Source organism: Drosophila grimshawi, unplaced genomic scaffold (genome assembly GCF_018153295.1).
Source record: "Drosophila grimshawi isolate 15287-2541.00 unplaced genomic scaffold, ASM1815329v1 contig_848, whole genome shotgun sequence".
In the NCBI taxonomy this organism is placed as follows: domain Eukaryota; kingdom Metazoa; phylum Arthropoda; class Insecta; order Diptera; family Drosophilidae; genus Drosophila; species Drosophila grimshawi.
Window position 1 is genome coordinate 22,759,663 of NW_025063692.1, and position 22,156 is coordinate 22,781,818.

The following is a 22,156-nucleotide window of genomic DNA, read 5'->3' on the forward strand; positions in this document are numbered from 1 at the left end:
GTCGGTGTTGTTCGGTGCGTCAACTTCTGTGCCACAATACTGAAAATACTGAAGATGGGCCGGCGATAACAGTGTGTGCTCACTATGTAGACACACACATATTTATGTAGACATTCAGACATTCCACATAAGACTCATTTGATCAATGTTACTGATTACAGTTGCGTAATTGCTTATTCAATATTTATTGCCTGAAAATAAACAGGTTTTGTCCTATTCTGTTAATGCGTTAATCACAATTTGATTAAATAACAGATTTTATATTTAATTCTTATCTATCTACATATTTATTTTGAGATGACTTTTAGCAATGAATACCAAATAAAATCAATTCTAGAAAATATTTCGATATCTTTTTCTTTTAATATGTATTCAAAAGTGATGAATGCATATCGTTATATCCAATAAAAGTGATTCTATAAATTTAACAACTGCTTTCATTGCTGAGCTTCTTAATACGATGTTTGTCAAATTTTTGGTGTGTACAGGGTGCAATTATTTTGACAATTATATAACCAGCTCCAACATGAAGATGCTAAGGTATTGCCACCAATTGCTTAGCAAATGTTGTCTTTAAGAACACGATTTTAAATATTTGCACTGTAATTATAGCGTTTGTCATTAAAAACAAAATTAAACATTTGCTAAATTGTGTGAAATGCCTTCGTGCGCAATTCTATTGTGTCCCTGCTTATGCACTGTAAGTGTTGGAAAATTCATTAGTCTTGCCATCAAAGACAATGCTCACTTAAATATTTCAAGCGAACGGCTTACCAGAAGTCAAAACTCAAATCATTTATGCAGTAACTGGTGCTTTATTCGTGGTAAAGTGTTCAAAAAAAAAAAAAAAGACAAAAGCTATATCCAAACGTGAATGCGAGTACTGGTAGCATATTAGTGAATACGTGAATACGAAGCTAAGTAGATTAATTATATTAATATTTGGATCGATTTCATTGTCGATGATTTAGCCGTTAAGAATCACCTTGAGCCAAGGGTTGGAATACAACAGTTTGGCTTTCGTCGTTGGCAGTCTTCGTTGCCTCGTACTTGATGCGATAGGATCCCTCCGGATCGTAGATTTTCTCCAAGCGTTCCCAATCATTTGGACGGTTATCAATCAAATGACGCGTCACTTTTTCAGCTCCATATTTTTGCTTCTCCGTACATTTGACGCAGTCCGTCATCATTGCATCGGGTAGGATATCTACAATGTGTAACTGAATGTTCAAAAGTGAATGACTTTACACTGATCCACTTACCCTTCAGCATCTTGGCATCGGGGGTGCAGGGTCCTTGATTCTCCAGACATTTGATATAATTATTGAGCAGACGAGCCTGGCCAAGTATCTCATCCAGATCGACATTGTCGAATTTGCTGTCATAGGCAGCTCCTTCGTCAGAAGCGTTGATCAGTCGCGCCGGCATTTCGGTAGTTGGTGGATGTGCCTCACAGCCACAAAGGACGGCCAGGAGTAAAATCAATTTAAAGCGGAACATGGCCAAAACACACAGATGGCAATTGTTTACTGAGAAGTGCATTTGAAGCTACAGCTTTTATAGGTTGAATATGCAAGGCATTGGGTTCTGGTCCAGCTGCGCATGATGTGCGTGTCTCTGGACAATTTAAGTGGCCCATGAGGCGTCCATATTATTGTGCCAAATGAACTGCACTCAATTGAATTGAATTATGATTGCCAGTGATTTGAAGCTGCAACTGCCAACTGCAAGCTGCAAACAGCAGCAGCGTCATGCAATGGGGGCCAAGAGGAAGCCATTGCTCTTAGCCACTGGAAGACAGCGTGTAAAGCACTTTAACTGTACACATTCCACACACAGCACATTCCTCAAGTGTTATTCTTGTGTATCATGCCATTGTCATTGGCCACACAACTTGGGGGTAGCACAGGAGTTGCAAGTCAACAACTCCTGCAGCTAACACAGCCAACAGATTTTACAGATTTGACATCTTTTTTGTGGTCTTTTCTTTCTTTTTAAGTGCTGACGCCTTTTGTCTTTTTGTTTTTTGGTGGATTTCATTTTGTTACTTCATTAGCATAAATACACACATTTGAGTGTCAGCGTGTGTGTCGCAGTCTGCGCCAAGTTTGGGGCCAGCAGCAGCAGCAGCCGCAACAAAAAAAAAGCCACCTGACCAGGTCGGACCACAGCCGCAGCAGATTTTGCTCATTTCTTGCAGCTCTCTTTCGCTTTTGCTCTCCCCTTCTCTCTCATCTCTCAGCTCTCTCTCTCTCTCTCTCTCTTTCTCTCTCTCCCTTTCTTCGACTAAGCGTGTGTTTATCTTAGACAGAGCTTGCAGAGCTCAGCCATGGCTCTGCACCATTTCCAATGCTTAAGACCAGCTAAGAACGATTCTGTATCTCGAGGATTGCGGACGTGTTTTGGCGTGTCGTGCGTGTTTCTTTCTCTTAAAAGAAAATACTATATATATATATTATATATATCTATATGTATATATATATATATATGTATATATTTGTTATTTTATTTTGCTATTTACTGTTTACTAGTGTGCGCGGTAATCTTTAGTCTGAGTGCCTATATAAATTCGCCATTTTTTTTCTTGACCCACTTGTGTTAACCAAGAAATTGTATGGTAATAGTAGTACAAGACCTCAAGGTCAGACCACAAATTCAATATGCATTCGACTTGTGCTTGTTTTTTTTTTTATTTTTTGCATTTCATCGCATATTTTTTATTAATTGTTTTTTTTTTTTTAGTGTCATGCATATGAATTATTTTATGTGTCTATTCAATCGATGACCATTAGCCATTCAATAAATTGCTTCGTGTTCGCCAACAAATTACAATAAAAATAGCTGAATTGAATGAAATTGTTTTCGATTTCCATAGTAACGACTTAATGCTCTATCTCAATCTATTTATTGTGCCTTTTTGTCGGGCAAATTTAATGTTTGATGCGAAGTTAGTTGCACAATAGAAATACAAGAAAAATGACTTGCAAATCACCTTCGTCGTATCTGCTAAAATTGGAGCAAATGGTAAGCAGTTGCTTGAGCCCAAGTATTTACTATTTCTTAAGTTAAGTGCTATAATACTAAGTGATGGTATTATTGCGTACACCCACACACACACACACACACAAGAGGCAACACGTGCGTTCGCAAGCTGTGAAGATTTGCTTTTGATCATGCTGCTCAAGTTGCTTATAATTGAATAGTTAGCCAGTGGCTATAACTATGAACTGTCATAAGCAGTGGTAACATGAAGACAACATGTGACTGAGACGAAGACGAAGTCGCCTAAATATGCGGAACGTGAATATTGCAAATGCGCCCACCTACGTGATGAACCAACAATTACTTGAGTTTGACTTCGACTTCGACTTGGAGTGCTATTCACACTGAATTCTTACTTATGGCAGCTTCGAGTTTGACATTTGCCGCCATTGAAAATACTCAGTACACAATTATATATATATATAAACACACACACACATCTATATACACGCTTAATATGTGTTTGCATGCAAATAAAGTGCTTGGCTTACATACAAAGTGCAAAGACTTAAGAATTCTCAAATCGGTATGCTTTGAGGCTACAACGCATGCTACTCAAATGGCTGAGACTACATACATAGTTCTAGCCAATAAACACACTTAGCCAAATCCATAACTTAAGACTGTATATAATAAATTAGAAGCGACTGGCACGAAAAGTAATTGAGAACCATAAATCACACACGATGCGCATATTTTACAACAGACAAACTAAACAAAATGTAATATATCTATTTGTATATATCAAATGAGTTATTTGATATTTTTGGGTAAATCAAATATTTACTGTGTGTCAAGTATTAGCTTGATCTTATACACAGATATACTTTTCTTTTGTTCAAAGGGTATCGTCTAGTTACCCAACAATTGTTCTGTGCATGTTCTAAGCTATTATTTGCTATTTGCTATTGTTGCTGTGGCTTTTAAGCGCCCACAACAGTCTGGTATTGAGGATTGGAGCAGAGAGTGTTTAATTTCATACGTGATTTGATGAAATACACGAGCAATTTGTACTCGCAAGTGGGAAAAATCAGAAAAGCGGCACAAACATGCCAAGGTATTTACGGGTACTTATGGCATTGTATGGCAATGCCAATTTTCCAATACATTTTCTAGCCAATTTGGTTTTGTTGGTCATGTGATTAGAACAGCAGCAGCAACGACGACGACAACAACAATAACAAAAACAATCATTGGCAATTTGCAGTCAATCAGAGCTGACATGCTTAGAAAACTGAAAATAAGTGTGGTTTCTGTAACTGTTTCTGTATGCATAGGCATAGGCGTGTGTTGTGGGTGGTTTAGATTTAATTCGGCAATTTAGCCATTATTGCTGACCATTTAAGCTGCGGCAGCAATTTGCATTCAATATGTTACGTGGCACGTCAGGTTGTTAGCAGCTAATTGTTTAATGATGCGGCAGCTACAAATCAAGCTACTTTAAACTTGTTTTGATTTTCAAATATATTTTATTATTTTTCGCTGCAATTGGGCCAGTACCAAAAGAGTCATTTGATGACGATGTTTTTCCGAGTATTCTATACGTGAATGCCTAAAATAATTAAATTATAACTAATTTAATTAAAGCGTTCTTTTGTGGCTTTTTCCTGCCGCAAATAATGATGTGAGCGCGTCATCTCCTTAACGCTACATTGAAATCCCGAAGTGAGTCAATGGGTTTTGGGACAGAAGCGGCAGCAGTAAAAACGGTGCTTTTTTTTTAGCCACGATCCCAGCACATTTATCACTGCCGCATCATTGGGGCCAGTCTAACAAGCCAGCCAGCCAGCCAGCCAGCCAGCCTAACGGTGGGCATTTGGCGAAAAAGAAATATATTTTCACTATGCCACAAAACCAAACAGAAATCAATAAGAGCCAAAATGTGTGTGTTCCAATTTTCCCGAAACTCGAATGTTGGCCGCTTACAGTTATCAGCTATTGGCCAGCTCGCACTCTGCAGCTAACGGGTGATGCTGCTCCAGCTGCTGTTGCTGTTACTGTTGCTGTTGCTGCCGCCTAACGACCTCAAAAACCAGTTAAGAGTCAGAACGAAGCGGTAGCTTCCACTCCACTCGACACTTGTTCGATGGAATTGTTGTTGCTGTTGCTGCTGCTGCTGCTGCTGTTGGCTGGCGATGTTTATAGCTATTTTTTTGTTGCTGTTGCTGTCGCTTCTGTCAAGTGTTCAGCATTCCTCGCAGCAAGGCCCAGTTGAGCGATTAAATGCACATATATCTGTTAGCATTCGGCACTCTTGGCTCATTGCTGCTGACACTTTTGCATATGTGCAACAGCAGCAACAGCAGCAGCAGCAGCAGCAGCCGCCGCTAGCACGCATATTTATGAGCATTTTTGTGGCTGTTTGATTTTTATTGCCCATATTTTTGTCTTTCTCTCTTAACCGATTTGTTTTATTGAATGTGAACAAGTTTTGCGACTACCAACATGTGGGTCACTTAGCCACTATGGCAACAGGTTGTTGTTGTTGTTGTTGTTGCTCATTTTTGTTGCTATTTTATTTCTGGTGTTGTTCTGCCTGCTGTTGATGTTGTCGGTGTTTTTGTTGTTGCTGTTGTTGTTATTGTTGTTGTCGTCTGTGGCATTTTGCAGTTGCAGGTGCAGTTTGCCTCCAATGCCGTGGGCGCATTCGTGTTTAGTTTCATCTGCCAGTTAATCTGCAATTGTTCAGCTTCACACATTATCTGTCCAACAACGAATACATGTAATAACAATTTGTTGCACACAGTGTCATTTACACTGTTCTACGACTCTTTTTCACTGAAGAGCTGACATTCACGATTCAAATGACATCAACTCAAATGTACTTTTTTTGTGGGAAATATTCTTTGAGCATGCAAAATATTTATGGGAGTTATCAACATGACTATTATTTGTGGCATCATCAATATGGATATTAAGACGATCTATGGTCATTTGTACTTAAAGCTTCTGATGACGGAGTCGTCACCTTATTCGGGTCACATAATAAAGCCAGTGGGTCGTTGTTGTCAGGAACAACAATGAAAATGATGGACACAAATGCTTTGAGGCTTTCTGGTCTCAACGGCGCCCAACTGTGACAAGCAGAATACCCCAAAAACAAAATACACATATATATATATATATATATATATATATAGATGCTGCCTGAAATGTTTCTCGCCCTTTGCCGCCCTACGTCTGTGTGTGTGTGTTGGCTTTTAATTAATGACTCTAACCCGATTTGTAAAACAAAATAAAACCAAATAACACTAAACCGAAACGCGAAAAAACAACAACCGAAAACAGGTGAAAGTACGGCTAGGCAAAATACAAACACAGCAGACAACAAACAAAGCGAGCAACAACCGGCAGCAACAATAACAATAACAACAATAACAATAACAACTGGTTTTCGGGGTGTTGGAATGTGCGGCTGGGCTGGCGGCTCTAGAAAGTGTTACATAGCACACAGACAACAACAACAACTACAACAACGACAATAACAACAACAGCAGCAAGTCTGATTGGTGGCTTGAATACTAATATGAATATGATTTTGAAATGATCCTCGAGTGGACCAAAATGTCAGCTAACGATAATTACAAATTGACCCCTTCGAATCGAATATGGGTCAACTTTGGCTTACATATGTACATATATTAGGCGAAACACGAAACAAACAAACTTATAACCCTATCAGAGTGGCCATATACCGTAGCCATTTAGCCATTATGAAACAACATGAAGTAAGAATAATAACGAGGTCGTGAGTCTTTGATCTTTTCCACAACTTCAACTGCTGGCGGCTACCATGAATTCTTTGGAACTAGTTAACAATAAATATTAGAAGCTGAAGATGAAGTCAAATTGCATAAAACATCGTTAAGATGTTTTTGAATCTTAACAAATTTCAAATCTAAAAAGCCAAAGCTTAAGTCGCATAAGCGAATTCTTTTATATGAACAATTGTTGTTATTGATCAATAGATTTGCTTTTTTTTTTTACCTTTGTAGGCGTTATTACAATTTGGTCGTGACATGTGTAACGCATTGAAGGAGACCTATCCGATCCCATGAAGCATATATATATTGTTTTAATTGTGAGATCGAGATAGGCAGACGGGTAGACAAACTTGTTACCCCTTCTATTCAGTTGAAATGAGTTAGATTAATAACATATAATAATATATATATCAGATTAGGCGGACTAAGACAGTATGGAATCTTCGGCATGCCCAAGATAAACGTTCTTTCTTCACGTGCAATTTGATTTTGAACGCTTGAATTATTGTTTGATCTTCCAAATGACAAGCCTTACGGCTACTGCCGCTGAAAACACTTTCGTTTCACAATTTTTCAGAAATTGAAACTGAAACTGAATCTGAAATTCCCATTGCCAACTCGGGCGCTTTCATGCATAATTTGGCAACATGGGCCACTGAATTGTGTTTATGTATTATGTACGTAGCTGATGCTCGATTTAAGTATTTCATGTTTGTTTTATTCATTTCATTTTTTTTTGGGTTGCCGTGTCATTTGCATGAGCTTCGAGTTTTGAATAAATCCGGAATACAAATGCGACGCACGGCATTTGGTTGCGTTGGATTGTTATCAACGTTGTTTCACGGCAGTTTCATTGAAAGCGAAACCGAAACCGCCACCAAAAATAGAAAAAACCACAAAAATCGACTCGTGCAGATAATCGGATAATCTAGGCAACTATTTATGTACATGCATATATTGTTGTAGTACATAAGAAAGCACATTATGTGAATGCAATAATTTTGCACACTTGACTGGGCCCCCTGCTTAGGGAGCAGCCAACAGCCAACACGCAACAAGCAACAGGCAAGAGGCAACAGTCAGTAGGCAGGCAGTTGGCAGTTGGTAGTTGGCAGTAGGCAGTTGGCAGTGCCTGCACTTCGCTTGGTTAGGTGCATTGACTTTTCAAGCACGTGCAGGCTATGCTGATGCATGTCTAATGCCAGGCGACTCAACGTCGATCCACTGACGCCCATGGCGATCCGTTCCAAACGACACGTTGAGTTCATTGGCCATTGGCCATTGGCTATTGGCCAGTCGCTGGGCGCCATTCGTTGTTTTGCTGCCAAATCCGCGTGGTCGACTCAATATTTTATGCCGGAGACGGAGGACGGTCATAAACAACAGCGTCCAAGGCTTGGCCCCAGTCCCTAGCGACCTGTCGCTGCCGCTTTTAATTATGCAGAACACGCCAGCTCAAAAAAAAAAGAAAAAAAAAGAAGAAAAAGAAAAAACAAAGCACATTTTCAAAATGCATTTACTTCGGCTTGCTCGCCAGCCGGTAAATTATAAAGAGTCCATAATCAACGGGGCGTGGCGTATGCGCAAAGCCACAGTTCAGCTTCAAGACTTGCTGTCAATAGTCCCTAGAGCATAGTCAGCTTATCAGCCATGTGTCCAGCCACATCTGATGTTGAACCCTTAACCTTGATAAATGCATCCTTAACTGTGGCTTCATAGCTGGTTCATAGCCAACAAGGTAAACTTGAGAGCACTTGGCAGCTTGCAGCTTGCAGCTATAATATTTCTAGTCCTCATCTTCATGGGATATTATTGGTAATTTACAAGCACACAAATCAACTTAATTCTTGCTATAATATCATTAATATCATTAAATATTCTGACGCATCTATTTTAATAATATGCATTCCACCCAAACTTTCGCTAGCATTTTTTAAGTATTTAAACCAATTTATTCTTTATCTTTGCCATTCTAAATGAATAATTCTGAAGAATTATTTGGCAGGCGTTTGTTTTCTTTCTTTGTCTTTAAACTGCTTTCAGTTGTATTTCTTATTTTTTTGCGTTTTTATAGTCTCATCAATCACTTTTACACAATTCAAAACTTTCATCTCAATTTGAATTAAGTTCCATATTGTCTTGTCATTGTATATATATATATATCTATATATATTTCGAGATTTTCATCAAGCTATCATCGTGCTCATCAACAGTGATTAATTTTGATGAAAGTATCAAGATATTTTTTTATTAAATACTTTATAGTCGTTATCTTTGGCACTCCGAAGATTACATACCCTTTTAGACCGGAATTCATCTGCTGACAACTTAATTTTAGTCCATCGAAATTTATATCATCACTTTTATTATGAGTTCGGCGAGGTCTCCTTCAATGCACAAAACTTTACGACAAAATTATAATGCACTTTACTGGGGTATAATAAATGTAAAGTATGTATACATGAGTATGTATATATGTATATATGTATGTATGTATGGATGTATGTATGTATGTATGTATATATGTATGTATGTATGTATGTATGTCACTTGCTTGCCCTTAACTTGAGCAACGAGCTGGAAACCTCGATGTTCTTAACGCGAGTGCATTTTGCTTGAGTAGGAATAAAGCATCAGGCACGAAAAGCGCACAGACAATGCATATTAAGGTGATACTTATTCACAAACCCCCCTTCCTCCTCCCCTCTCCCACATCCCACTCTATTAAACTTCGTCGCCCTTTTTTTTTTTTTTTTTGTAAAGAAGGTCCCATAGCCAGAATGTGCAGCGTCGTGACGATGACTTCCTACTTCCGCTTACGAGTACAAGCATTACGATCGTGTCACGCTGCGTTGGCGTATAAATACGTGAATGCGATTGTGAATGTGACTGTGAATGTGAATGTTATTGTGTGAATGTGAGTGTGAGTGTGAGTGTTAACGTGAACGTATGTATCGTAATTATGGCCTAGGCAAGTCTACCAGTGTTCCTACTTCTCCAATGTTGGCCCCGGCACATTGGCCTCTTATACACACTCACATACATATACATATACATATACATATACATATACATATACATATACATATACATATACATATACATATATACAATACCTATAACCATAACTATAATATCGACTACAATTTGTAGATAAGAGCACGAGCATTTGTTGTTGTTGTGGCATTGCAAGTACTTGAGTACACTGAGCTAAATAATACTACCTAAAGCTTAATTAACGATGTGGACATAAAATAAGTAAGAACGATTACCTTAGTCATGCCACTGGAGTCAGAATGACGACATTTAATTTGCACCACTGAAAGCTCTACGGCTTAGTCTCCCGATCTCAACAGCGGTCAACATCGGGTTGCCTTTCCGAATGTTAATAGCATTATAAGATGCATAACTGGTGACTTTGGTTAGCATTCAAACTGGTGTTCTGTGTTCGAGGTTAAAGGGTTCAGTTACAATTTAAATCATAAAATTGACATGAGGTTGACATAGAGTTGTCAGTTGTCTAAATGTTAATTTGTTACATACTTTAAGCTGCCGCCTCTACAAGGCTATAAAAACACTACAAATTGTTGCGCGAAAACTTCCTACTTTAAATTTAAGCTATTTCTTCGAAATGCCTGAAGTATTTCTCTCTGTATACTAAGTATCTTGTGTACCATCAGTATTAAGCTGAAGTTGCAAGTTGCAAGTTGCAAGTTGGAAGTTGCAGTTGCAGTTGTGAAGTATCCAGAACGATGCATTTGTGGCTCAGCTGCAATGTTCTATTTCTCTATCTTTCAGTTTTCTGTTCCTACGTTTTGCACTTTGCCTTTCCACAATTTGTATGCCAGGCTGTGTCTCATTCGCTGTTGCCCATTGTTGTTTGCCTTTTTGTTAGCTTAGCTGGCTTTTGAGCTTAGCTACCGTAAATAAGTCAATCAACTTTTGTTGCGTTTGCTCGGCACGTCCCACAAGCAAATTATACTTTGGAAAAAACCTTCATTTTGCCCCTTCTTCTCCAAAGTTATAAAACAATGATACATATTTGTATGTACGCAAGCGTATGTGATTGTTATTACATATTAAATAAGTTCATTACTGTCAGCGATATACTCGGGTAACGATAAACCGATGCTAATCAGTATCCGCATTATGTCATAAGTCTTAACAGGAGCACTATTTGAAGAATGTGCGGCTCAAATCGAAGCACATAGCTGCAATTATAGCTTACAATTAACTAATAATAATAGTTCCAACTGACCAACTCAATGTATTCCATTATTTATTATTACAGGGCTCCGATCCACGAGCGGCCACCTGTCGAGGAAAATTGCAGAGTCGTCGCTGTAAATTGAATCAAGAAATCAATAAGGAACTGAGATTGCGCGCCGGTGCCGAGAATCTATACAAGGTGGGTGCATCCAAGTCCCTTCTCGTATTTCTAGCTATTCACTGCCGAGGGTAACTCCTAATATCTCTAGCAACTCATCTTTGAATTTGTTTTTAATCTATAGTATTTTGACTTGAGACTTACGTAAATATCCCTGTAGAGTTGAGTTTAACCAGAAAGAATGACTATCTCAGGCAGCCAAATGATTGCAGGCGGAAGTCAACCTGCGAATTGTATTTGAATTGGGACGTTGAATTGAGGAATACGTCTTCATCTAAAGCCAGAACCATGACTAAACAAGAAATAGCGTTTAACGAATTGGCTACACCTAACTTTGACTATATATTTCAACAACTTACCGATTGTTCCTATGAGTGATGTGTGATTTAGTACTCAGATGTTGGGATCATAATACAACGCATAAATAAATACAAAGGTTTTCATAGCAAAGCTTATCTTTAGATAGATTGTTCCTATCAGAGCTAGATGATATAGTTGTCCGATGATTTTTAATGCAAACATATCACAACAGTTTGCTTAAGATAAAAAGGTAAAGCAAAAGTTCTTCTTACAAGAACTCATTTCTCGGACGATCCCTCTCATGACTGCTATATGATACAGTCATTCGATTCAACCGACTTTCACATATGTAAAAAGTTGGATATATGCCAAGTTTCATCAAGATAGCTTCAAGAATATTTATACTTCAATAGGTTACAAACATTACAACAAAATAATCGAAAATCGTTTCAGTTTTGACAAAGATATTGCATTGCAAATTTTGGATGTATTTAGGCAATTTTGGTTTGGGTGTAACTTGAACACTATTTATTCGCAAGGGTCTTTAATAGCTGTAGCTGTACCATCTTGAAAGCAACCATGTTGTAAGCATCTTTAAAATGATTTGCAGGCAACTACAAATCGCAAGCTGCGAGATACCGTCGCCTTGGAACTGAGTTTCGTCAACTCCAATTTGCAGCTGCTCAAGGAGCAATTGGCTGAGCTAAACTCTTCTGTGGAGATCTATCAAAGCGAAAGGTGAGTGATTAGATCATTAACTGCTCCACTGGCTACAGCGATCAACCTGCGCCCATTTGCCAAATAATTTGTTGGCGATTTTTGTTTGTTTTTTTTTTGCTTTTTTTTTTTGTTATACCTTTTTTCTCGTTTTTGTTTATAGGCATGCAAATGTTGAAATTTGTTGCTGAAGTTGTAGTTTTGGTTGCCCTGCTGCTGGCTGGGTTCGGGTGGGTATGCAACTATTATGGGGAGCTATCCGGCTGGGCAGCTGTAATTTTTGCGCATCAGTTTCTGGTCAAGCGCCTTTTTGCGCCGTCGAGCGGAACGAAATCACAGCACAAAAACAACAAAGAAAGTGAAAAAGCGTCATTAAATGCACAACTGACAAAAATACAAATATGAAACAACTAGCGAACAGTAAAAGTATTTCCACAATGAACTGATTGTGTTTCCCATAGCTACAAATATACCGATCTAAAAACAATGTAAATACTACAACTTTTAGCTTTAAAGCTAGTTCCGAAAATATAAATGTGCAACGGGGTAGGTAAAATGAAATCAAATGAAATTAAATTAAATGATCAAAACACACAAAGAAAACTCAATTACTACAGGAGGATTGGGGTTCGGTGCGCGAAAATTAAAGATCGCAAAAAATACAAATTGTTATAATCATATGTTTATCATTATCACAAGAAATGATTGCAAGGTTGATTGGAGCTGAGCATTTAGTAGGATTGGCGAATCGAACTTGTCATTTTTATAAATAACCAGCCGGAACGACTTGCTTTACCAAATTAAAAACCTTTTCCCTTTCCCAAGTGATATTCTATTATTTGTTTGTTATTATTAGTTTCTTTTATTATTATTTAGTATTTTTATTTTAAAGCTTGAAAGAATTTTGGCAGCTCAACTATATTTGTAGTCTGTGTAATGTTTTGTGTTGGGCTTAGGAGCTAAGTTTCGGAATAAAAGATTTGCATAAAAATATGTGCTTAGACTGAATCTAATCTGAACTTTACTTTGGCCGTCCCAACTTACAGTCATGAGGGTATTATGCCCATGATACCTTTGGGGCTCAAGGAGACAAAGGAAATCAATTTCATGGAACCGTTTTCGGACTTCATATTGGAGCACTACAGCGAAGAGCCCTCGATGTATATGGATGCCATAGCCGATATGACAGACACCAGACAGGTAAAATCCGACGATAAATGTACTTTTGTACTTTTCGATTTCACATCAATTAAATGCAGGCTTCGAAGACGCCGTCGCGGGACGCTCTTGGTGTGGCGCTGCTATTCCGTTACTACAATCTGTTGTATTATGTGGAACGGCGCTTCTTTCCGCCCGATCGGAATCTGGGCGTATATTTTGAGTGGTACGACTCGCTGACCGGTGTGCCCTCCTGCCAACGTACCATTGCCTTCGAGAAGGCGTGTACTCTTTTCAATCTGGGCGCCATCTACACACAAATCGGGGCACGTCACGACAGACGCACGGAACGCGGCTTGGACGCGGCCGTTGATAGTTTTCTGCGTGCTGCCGGCATTTTTCGTCACATCTACGACATATTCACAAATGCACCATCGATGGACCTGAAGCCACAGGTGCTCGACGTTCTTGTCTCGCTTATGTTGTCCCAGGCGCGTGAATGTCTCTTCGAGAAGCTACAGCTACAGATTGAGGCCTTGGGTCTAATGGAGTCCAGTCATGTAAGTGTCATTAATACCTATAAACATGGAGAAGAAACAAAAACTGATCACACTTTTACATCTTTGAGTGAAGATAGTCACTTCTTCATATCGACTTGCATCTATACATAATATTAATCAAATCAGAATATGAAGATGAATTGAAGATGTTGATAAATATTGTAAAATGATCTGCATGAAAATGTTGATAAGCATGCCAAAGCAATCTGTTTCAATCTTGATAAACTTCAAAGCGAAAGAAATCTCTAAAGTTTATCACATTCTCAATCGGCATCTTCTCGTCTAAGTCTGTGATTTGAGTTAATTCAAATTTGACGGTTTGTTTTGACAGTCTTCAACGGTCATATCCAATTTCCACTTCACCTGAAGCTGCTTTTGCTGGACTTTGCTGTTATCAATGGCACGAGTACGTGAGAGCTGACCAAATGTGGCAGCTGCGTGTGTGTTGACCATTTGACCATTTGAGCATTTGACCATTTGCTACTCGATTAGTTGACCCAATGGCTTATCTGCATGTGCATGCACTTTAGCTGTTAGCTGTTAGCTGAAATGTGAGATGACTAAGTCGATGTCTGAATTCATTGAGCTACCAATTATTTCAGCTCTTTCGGGACTTGGCTGGTGAGGCGGCACAGCTATCGCTGGAGTACAACGAGATGCACAAGAACATCCAAGTGAATGACACGCACACCTATCTGCCCGAGTGCTGGGCGGGTCTGGTGCCGCTCAAGGCCGAGTTGTACAAAGGTGAGCCGCTATTGTTTGGCCATGGTAGTATTGCCTAAATGACTCAAACATAATAACAATAAATAAATTTGCATTCATCTAGCGCTGGCACATCATTACGAGGCGCGGAGCATTGATGCGTCTGTGGGCGACAATGGCGACAATGTCTCGCTGGGCACCAAAAAGAGTCAGACAGTGTCATCGAACGAATCGTTCATTGGCAATGCGCGGGAGGCGCTGCGTGCCACAGAGGCAAGCAGCGAGTGCGATGAGGAAAGCGTCAGCGTTGCTGCCATCAAGCGCACCCACTTGAAAGAGGCACTGGCTAGTCATGAGGAGGCGCAGCGATTGCAGCGCATGTGCCGCTACCTAAAGGTGAGTCACTTGCAACGTAAATAAATAACAAAAAAAACAAAACCAAAAAATGTGCTCATCGTGCACGCATTCCTTCAATTGCAGAACAAAACATCCCTCACACAGGTCATCAAGGAGGCGTACTACAAGACACAGGACGAGTATGAACGTTTCTGCCTGCAAGCGCCGGCCAAAAACATTGAGGAGTGCTACGATCTGGTTGAGCGCACGGTCGAAGGTGACATATCTCATCAACAGAGCAATGTTCCAAAATGTTCATATATATTTGACTTTTTTTGTTTTTTTGTATGGCAGCATCGTCGAAGTTTACGCTCTCGCTGACCGGCCCAGATTTTACATCATACAAAGTGGATGATCCCTTTAAGCGACTGGGTCCCATTGCAATATTCTCCGCACGCCGCCACTGGACAGCACCGCGTTGTGTACGACTGCAGAAAGGTTCGGCGATGTACCATGATGCGAGCAGCTATCATTGCCACTGTCCCACAGCCGATGAGAGTCACGAGGCTGGCTGTAGTCTGTACAAGGAGGAGCTCGAGAATTTTGGCTTTCATGTGCGTGGCGATGCCCCTGTGATAATCGCCCACGTCGAGATCAATTCGCTGGCCGATGTTAGTATGCTTTAAGCCTTGACTGCCTTGGGCCAACTGAAGCTAACAAGTAATTTCATTTTCAATACGCAGCTGGGCGGCATCAAGGAGGGTGACTTCATCGTTGAAATCGCTGGCATGGATGTCAAGTGGTACTCGCACCAGCAGGTGGTTCGGCTCATACAATCGTGTGGTGCGGCTCTGGAACTTAAAGTTATCACGCCTATGGATCGTAATTATCTAAAGGTGGGCTGTTCACTATATATGTATATACAAATATTGTTTATTTCGAATTATTTATTATATTATTGTTTATTTATAAATTACAGCCACTATCGTCGAAGGGATCCATATCAACGTTATCGGCTGCCAGCTCGTCGGGCGTTTCGTCTGGGTCCTCCAGCCCCACCAGCACCACCACAAAGCCCAAGCTGCGCCTCAAGACATCAGCGAAAACGCGTTTTGTGGGCAGCGTTTCATCCAGTTCATGGAATCCCTTTCGACGTACGCCGAGTCTAGCGAAAATTTTTTAAGTGCTATCAAATTAAATCGTTGCACTAGGGATTCTTTAGCTTAAGTTATGCTTTAATTTGCGCAGCGCAGTGGCCATTATTTTGCTTAAATGCAAACTGGATTTTTTTTTTTATATATACATATATGTATATATGTATAAATATAAACATGTACTTTAATGCTGAGGCGGCGAGCCTTTAGTAATATCTGCTCTGAACTATTTATATTTTGGCAACTGTATTTTTATGTTATGCTCCTCGGGACTCCATTTATTTTCTGCCAGCATGGAAAATATCTGTGAGAATGCGAATGAATCATGCATAAATACGGTTAATCATTTGTTAATCTATGGAATAGTTCTGCAGAACTTTAAATTCTGTAAATTATTTTACGAACATTTTTGAGCAAAATGTGTATAATTGTATAACACTTCTGAGAGAGAGACAAAGAGAACGCGAGAGTGAGAGAAATAATGAGAAATCAGTTCAGAGTAAGCGCCGCAGATCCCAAAAAAAAGTATTTACATATTCAACAATCGTACATGCAGAGAGACATATATAAATATATATATATATATATATACGTATATACATACATATATTTCATTGCATTAAGGCCTTCAACATGCTATGCGTTATGTTAATTTAAATATAACTATATTTAAATGTGTTTCACGTTAATATATAACTCAGAATTCACAATGAGTTAATCATACGTAGATTTCTATGTATATATGTATATTATTAAGTAACAACTATTTTGTATACATTTTATAAAAGCCATTTTATATAACATACATATATATTCGTATATATATATATATATATATTACATTACATAAAAAGCACGTATTTTATTGCATTGATAAAATATTTATTAATAAATTTTTATATGTGTGCAAGTCAATAACATTCTTTTTCATATACGTTCAGAATTTGAAGTTGATATGTCAACAGTATGGCATTTCTACAGTTCGATAACATCGATAATATAAAAACTAGAACTGTCTCATAAAATTGATATTCTCTAGCTATTATAGGATATCAGACACAGCTTGTGACAGTTGACAGTTGAATATGAATTTCATAAATGACTAGCGATTTTACCAACTACTAAATAAGGTTTGCAAATATATATTTCAAGTTCAAATAAATCTAGAGTAAAATAGATCTGGTGTAAATAGGGAAATTTTATTTTTTAAGTATTATATAAGAACAAAAAGTGTAAATACGAGCATTTAAGCATTTAAATTAGTATATAAACAAAAAAAAAAAAAAAAAACTAGTCTAATAATTAGATAACTTACACTTAACTGTAATGATCCTAAGTACAAATCCAAGCATTCGCATCCCGAACAAAAGCTAACTGCACCAATCGTCCAGTAAGGAGCATTTTTTAGTTTAGATAACATATTGGCCACATTTAATTCGTAATCAACATCAAAAGTACACACAAAGTGAACACTTTTCCGTTTCCTCCAGCGACACTTACAACAGATAGCCAACAATATCGTCATCATCAACGTCGTCGTCGCCCGCAATTTGTCGACGTAGCTCGCAGCGACCCAGAGCCTCCAGGTACGGCTGCAGCACCGACATCGAGCGTCACTGATGATGCTGATGTTGATGCCTATGGAGTGGCGATGGCTGCGCTTGGGCATTAGCCGCCAGTTGGGCGGACGAGTGCAGAAATGGTGTTAGCAATTCCATGGGCAGCGGGAAGATGATCGTCGAGTTCTTCTCCGCTGAAATGCTGCTCAGAGTTTGCAGATAGCGCAACTGCAATGCCGACGGACTGGCCGAAATGATCTCCGATGCCTCCTTTAGTGCACGCGACGATTTCATCTCTCCCTCGGCGGCAATCACTTTGGCACGTGCCTCACGCGCTGCCTCTGCCTCTGCAGCCATTGCGCGCTGCAGCGCTGTGGGCAACGAAACGTCCTTGCTGGAAATGGGGCAAATATATTCCATTTAATAAAATTGAGAGTGAAAGATAGGAGTGTTCTATACAAGAGCCTAGTCCGAACAGACTTATCTAATCATATAAGTATATACTTCTACCCTTTAGCTTGCCATTGCAAAACTGTATTTAACTTAACAAAATTTAGAGTTAAATATAGTAATATATGTAGCAAAAAGTATAAGAAATCTATATCGATTAGGATTTTAGTTCTAATCAGCAATATGTATTTACGGTTGACTAGATCTGAAGATGTATATATATATTGGCTTTTCTACGGATGAATTTCAATCCAGTTTAGATGCGTATTGAAATAGGTTAAGGATCAAATATTCAAGCTTCTTAACTTAAGAAAGTTTATTGTCATAAATGATAAATGAATTCGATAAATTCTTTGATCGACTTACATTTCGACACGTTCCACTTTGACGCCCCAGGGATCGGTGGCCTCGTCAAGGGACATTTGCATGGTGTGCGAGATGGTCTCGCGTTCGGTGAGCAGCTCCGAAAGATTGCGTGTGCCGAGGACGTTGCGCAGCGTGGTGGCGGCCAGGAGTCGTGTGGAGTGGCTGTAATTGGATACCTGAATGACGGCCTTGAGAGGATCACTGATGCGATAATAGACGACCGCATCGACAGTGACTGTTACCGAGTCCTTGGATAGCACCTCCTGTGGCGGCACATCGAACGAAACGGTGCGCAAATCCACCGGATAATAGTCATCCACACAGGGCAGCACAAAGAAAACGCCTGGCCCACGAGCTCCACCACTGCGCAATCGACCCATGCGAAAGATGACAGCGCGCTCGTACTCGGAGACCACCTTGAAGCAGATGAACACCGAGATCGGAAACGTCAGCACCATTATCAACACAGATATGGCAGTCGCCAGCAGCTCCACGCAGCCCATTTCATCATTCTCAGCTGCCAGATATAGAAAGGGGAACACAAATTAGAGGATTTTGGCAATTGAACATCAATTGAAGGCACATGTTCCTAATGCGGCACTTGTTGCTGCTCGTGAAACACAAATGTTTTTCCATGCTGCCTCGGAATGCCGTTTGTTGTGCGACTGCAGATTGACAATTACTGGAACCCCGAATAAGTCGAAACTAAAGATACAATCTTGACAATTATTTATTATTGATCATGGAATGGTTTTTATGTTCAATAAACAAATTAAGCAGGCAGGACTAACTCAACTCAAGGAATTCTCCAACTCGTCTACAACTCACAATTTTCTTGGTAATCAATTAATAAAGTTGCTTAAGAGCTAAATGGAGAATAAGCCGAAAATAAATACATCAAATTAAAGATGTATCCTATGGTCTTTTGTTGATTTCGCCTAATAATAAAAGTAATATTTTGTAATGCTTTTATTTGCATTTAGAATTGGGTACAATTTTTAAAAGCCAATATTAGCTGAATACTTTTCGAAATGATGTGCTTTGATAACAGTTAACACGTGTTGTATTCGGGCCATATGTACGAAAATTAAATATATGAAAATGAAATTTTATGGCCATGCCTAGTTAAGTCCCAATTCAGAGATTCGTTTGAAACGATGGGTAAAAAAAATAATGGTTTCTAATAATGTGAATGTGGAGCGATCCATCAGCTCAATGCTGCCTTACTTATGTATGTACATAAGTAGGTATTTATTTATTGCTAAATTAGCCTCTGGCACATATCTTTAAACATGAAAACCTTAAGTACAAACATACATATGTATTTATATGCGTACATACACTCAGAAAAATATCATTTTTTCTTCATCTCGGAATTTATAAACTTAGTAAAATATCTGTTTAATAATAATATATACAAAAAAAGAAAAAATTGTACATTTTTGCGTTTTGTGTACCCATGAAAAAACCCCTAGAAATTAGACATATATTTTCTTAATTTTAGAAAAATGTACCCTGGATTTAAGAGAAGAAAACTCTGGTTCTTAGGAGGACACAACTTTCTGTTTTAGAAATATAATTTCCGAGTTACCTTTGGCGCCAAAAGAAATTTTGGGCGATTTTGTCTCTGAGTGTACTCGTTATTGTATTTACTGCATATAATTTAGTGTAGTTTTCAACGAACACTGGCAGCTTCAACTAATACTACCAATAGCAGCAAACTAAACAATCGCCATGGTGCCGGGCCAACTGGAACATTTATGGAATGTTTATGTAGTACGAGTACGAGTGCGAGTACGGATATATGGTGGCCAGTAGGCAGTCAGTCTATATGCGGATGGCAGCCGGGTTATTTTCAGCTTGAGCTTTTGTTTATCTTATAAGTTTCGACAATACGATTTATATCATGGATACGGATTGCATTGGGTCGGATCGGATCATGTGCCGACTCGACGCGTCAATCGTCTTTTATTTATTTTCACTTGTCGGCACACACTGTTTATTGTTTGTTGCATACTTCATAGGTGGTCGTGGCTATCTGATCGATACAATTCAATACGGCTAACTGCCACCGACGTCTAATGAATCAGTTTTATCTCTGCTCGCTGTGGCGCAACAATTCGTTTTGAATTATGATTTTCGATCGCATAAAAATGCAAATTTATGGCACATATATGGAAAGTGGTGGGTGGTGGGTGGTGGGTGCTGTGTGGTGGTAGGTGTTTGGGAGGGGGTGGGGGGGGGGGGGGGGTTGCTTGCTCTCTGAAGATTGAGTTTGAGGTCGCACATAACGAAAACTATTTGTATCGCATGTAGTTGTATCTTTAGTCAGGCGTGAGCATTTAATGTACTGAACAAACAATCCGTATGAACTCAGAAATGCGGCCAAATTTAACATAAATCAGTTCCCATATTGGAATAGAATCCCGAAAGCATTAAATCAAATATATTAGACATTTTGAAGAGCGAAGCTAAAGGATGATTTTAATATAAATATGGAATTTTGATAAAATGCGTAGGATTTGCCGTTAAGCGACTATTAATTTTCATATTAATTTATTTATATTTACATGTTTTAAGTCCTTGATAGGGATGTGTGCTGGAGCTGATCTGCACCGTGTGCTGCTGCTGTTGATGCTGCAGATGCTGCTGCTGTGGACTCAGAGAAAAGGAATCCGGAGGGTTTTGTGTTTGTACGGCGCCGGCTCCTGGTGCGCTGACATTGAGGCGTGTGCGATGCTGATGCGGCGAGGCAGGATGCATTTTGGATAATGATATTATGGGATGTGTGTGTGGTGTACGTTGCTCCTCTGTTGAATTTGAATCGATAACAAAGTGCACGATCAGCACTGCACGCGTTCAGCGCACGTTTTCAAGTGAACAGCCTGCCACACGTAGCAAGCATCGAGGCAGTTGTTCGGCTCATTTCACACGTTGCCGATTACGGCGGCGACGCCCCGCATCCGGCTAAAGAAAATCCACAAAATACACGAGACGATCGCGGAGGCAGCAGCGATTCCAGTTCATTTTTTTTTTTTCTGTTTTCTTCATTTCATTTTTTTGTTTTGGTTATTTCTCTCTGTTGTTTAGATTATTAGAAATGAACGAACGAACGAAAAACTGTGGAGGAGCTGGAGATAATTTATAAAGCACTTCAGGCAACCAAAAGTTGCTTTATTCTTGTCTGCCAACGGGGCCGCACTGGGTGCCTGTCGGAGGTGGTGCAAGTTGTAAGACATTTGTCTTAATCCGGCAAGAACAGCCGCTGTAGATCTATTAGCAAGAAAAGGTCAAGCAATTTCAAAAATTTGACAAAGCTAAGAGCTTTGCAGTCTTGGCTCTAGTTAATAATCAAGAAACGCAGTGCATGATGGCCCATTTCAACATTGGGCAAGAGGTGACAGATCGAAAGGGCTCCATGATCTCTATTCAAAATTATAAAACAATGTAGGAAAATAGATATTTATTGGCAAATAAAAATTGCACTCTCTGAAAATGCACGTATTTTTGGGTTGTGTCAAAATGTTCCATTTGAAAGTGAAAAAGAGAAAAATTGACAGTATATAAATGGGGATATCTAAAGCGTCTATATAGTTTTTAAATGATCAAGAGTCTATTTTGGGAGAAATTGAAAGTGCTGCTTCTGTTTCGAAAAAAG

General features: G+C 39.2%; 3 protein-coding genes across 4 annotated transcripts in view; 1 reads left to right on the top strand and 2 right to left on the bottom strand.

Annotated features, from left to right (window-relative positions):
- The window catches only part of LOC6564838 (rhophilin-2), a 32,155-nt gene extending 15,801 nt beyond the window's left edge, over positions 1-16,354 (top strand). For both annotated transcript variants that reach the window (XM_001991133.2, XM_032737950.1), the window contains exons 3-12: positions 11,098-11,214; positions 12,104-12,231; positions 13,257-13,410; positions 13,470-13,928; positions 14,531-14,675; positions 14,758-15,029; positions 15,114-15,246; positions 15,324-15,640; positions 15,713-15,865; positions 15,949-16,354. In XM_001991133.2, the coding sequence (XP_001991169.2) occupies positions 11,098-11,214; positions 12,104-12,231; positions 13,257-13,410; positions 13,470-13,928; positions 14,531-14,675; positions 14,758-15,029; positions 15,114-15,246; positions 15,324-15,640; positions 15,713-15,865; positions 15,949-16,152 (2,082 nt within the window). In that variant the 3' untranslated portion in view covers positions 16,153-16,354. The remainder of the gene's footprint in view (positions 1-11,097; positions 11,215-12,103; positions 12,232-13,256; positions 13,411-13,469; positions 13,929-14,530; positions 14,676-14,757; positions 15,030-15,113; positions 15,247-15,323; positions 15,641-15,712; positions 15,866-15,948) is intronic.
- On the bottom strand, positions 796-4,236 carry LOC6564839 (putative odorant-binding protein A10). Its single transcript, XM_001991134.2, has 3 exons — positions 4,192-4,236; positions 1,263-1,548; positions 796-1,207 (listed from the first exon to the last, which is right to left on the bottom strand). The coding sequence occupies exons 1-3, from the start codon at positions 4,234-4,236 to the stop codon at positions 975-977; spliced, it is 564 nt and encodes a 187-aa protein (XP_001991170.2). The 3' UTR covers positions 796-974.
- A 1,026-nt stretch (positions 16,355-17,380) lies between the features above and the next one.
- On the bottom strand, positions 17,381-21,479 carry LOC6564837 (band 7 protein AGAP004871). Its single transcript, XM_001991132.3, has 3 exons — positions 21,069-21,479; positions 18,499-19,015; positions 17,381-18,076 (listed from the first exon to the last, which is right to left on the bottom strand). Exons 1-3 carry the CDS (start codon positions 21,259-21,261, stop codon positions 17,737-17,739), a joined length of 1,050 nt encoding a protein of 349 aa, XP_001991168.1. The 5' UTR covers positions 21,262-21,479; the 3' UTR covers positions 17,381-17,736.
- Between the last annotated feature and the right edge of the window lie 677 nt (positions 21,480-22,156).

Excerpts from the sequence above, each read along its gene's own strand:
- LOC6564839 (XM_001991134.2), bottom strand. The coding sequence starts at position 4,236 with ATGATTGTTTTTGTTATTGTTGTTGTCGTCGTCGTTGCTGCTGCT. Across the intron at positions 1,549-4,191 it reads TCGTCGTCGTTGCTGCTGCT|CTTCAAATGCACTTCTCAGT; the intron begins GTTCTAATCACA and ends TAAAAGCTGTAG. Across the intron at positions 1,208-1,262 it reads CGATGCCAAGATGCTGAAGG|ATATCCTACCCGATGCAATG; the intron begins GTAAGTGGATCA and ends TACACATTGTAG.
- LOC6564837 (XM_001991132.3), bottom strand. The coding sequence starts at position 21,261 with ATGCATCCTGCCTCGCCGCATCAGCATCGCACACGCCTCAATGTCAGC. Across the intron at positions 19,016-21,068 it reads CTATCAAGGACTTAAAACAT|CTGAGAATGATGAAATGGGC; the intron begins GTAAATATAAAT and ends TATATCTGGCAG. Across the intron at positions 18,077-18,498 it reads AAAGTGGAACGTGTCGAAAT|CAAGGACGTTTCGTTGCCCA; the intron begins GTAAGTCGATCA and ends CCCCATTTCCAG.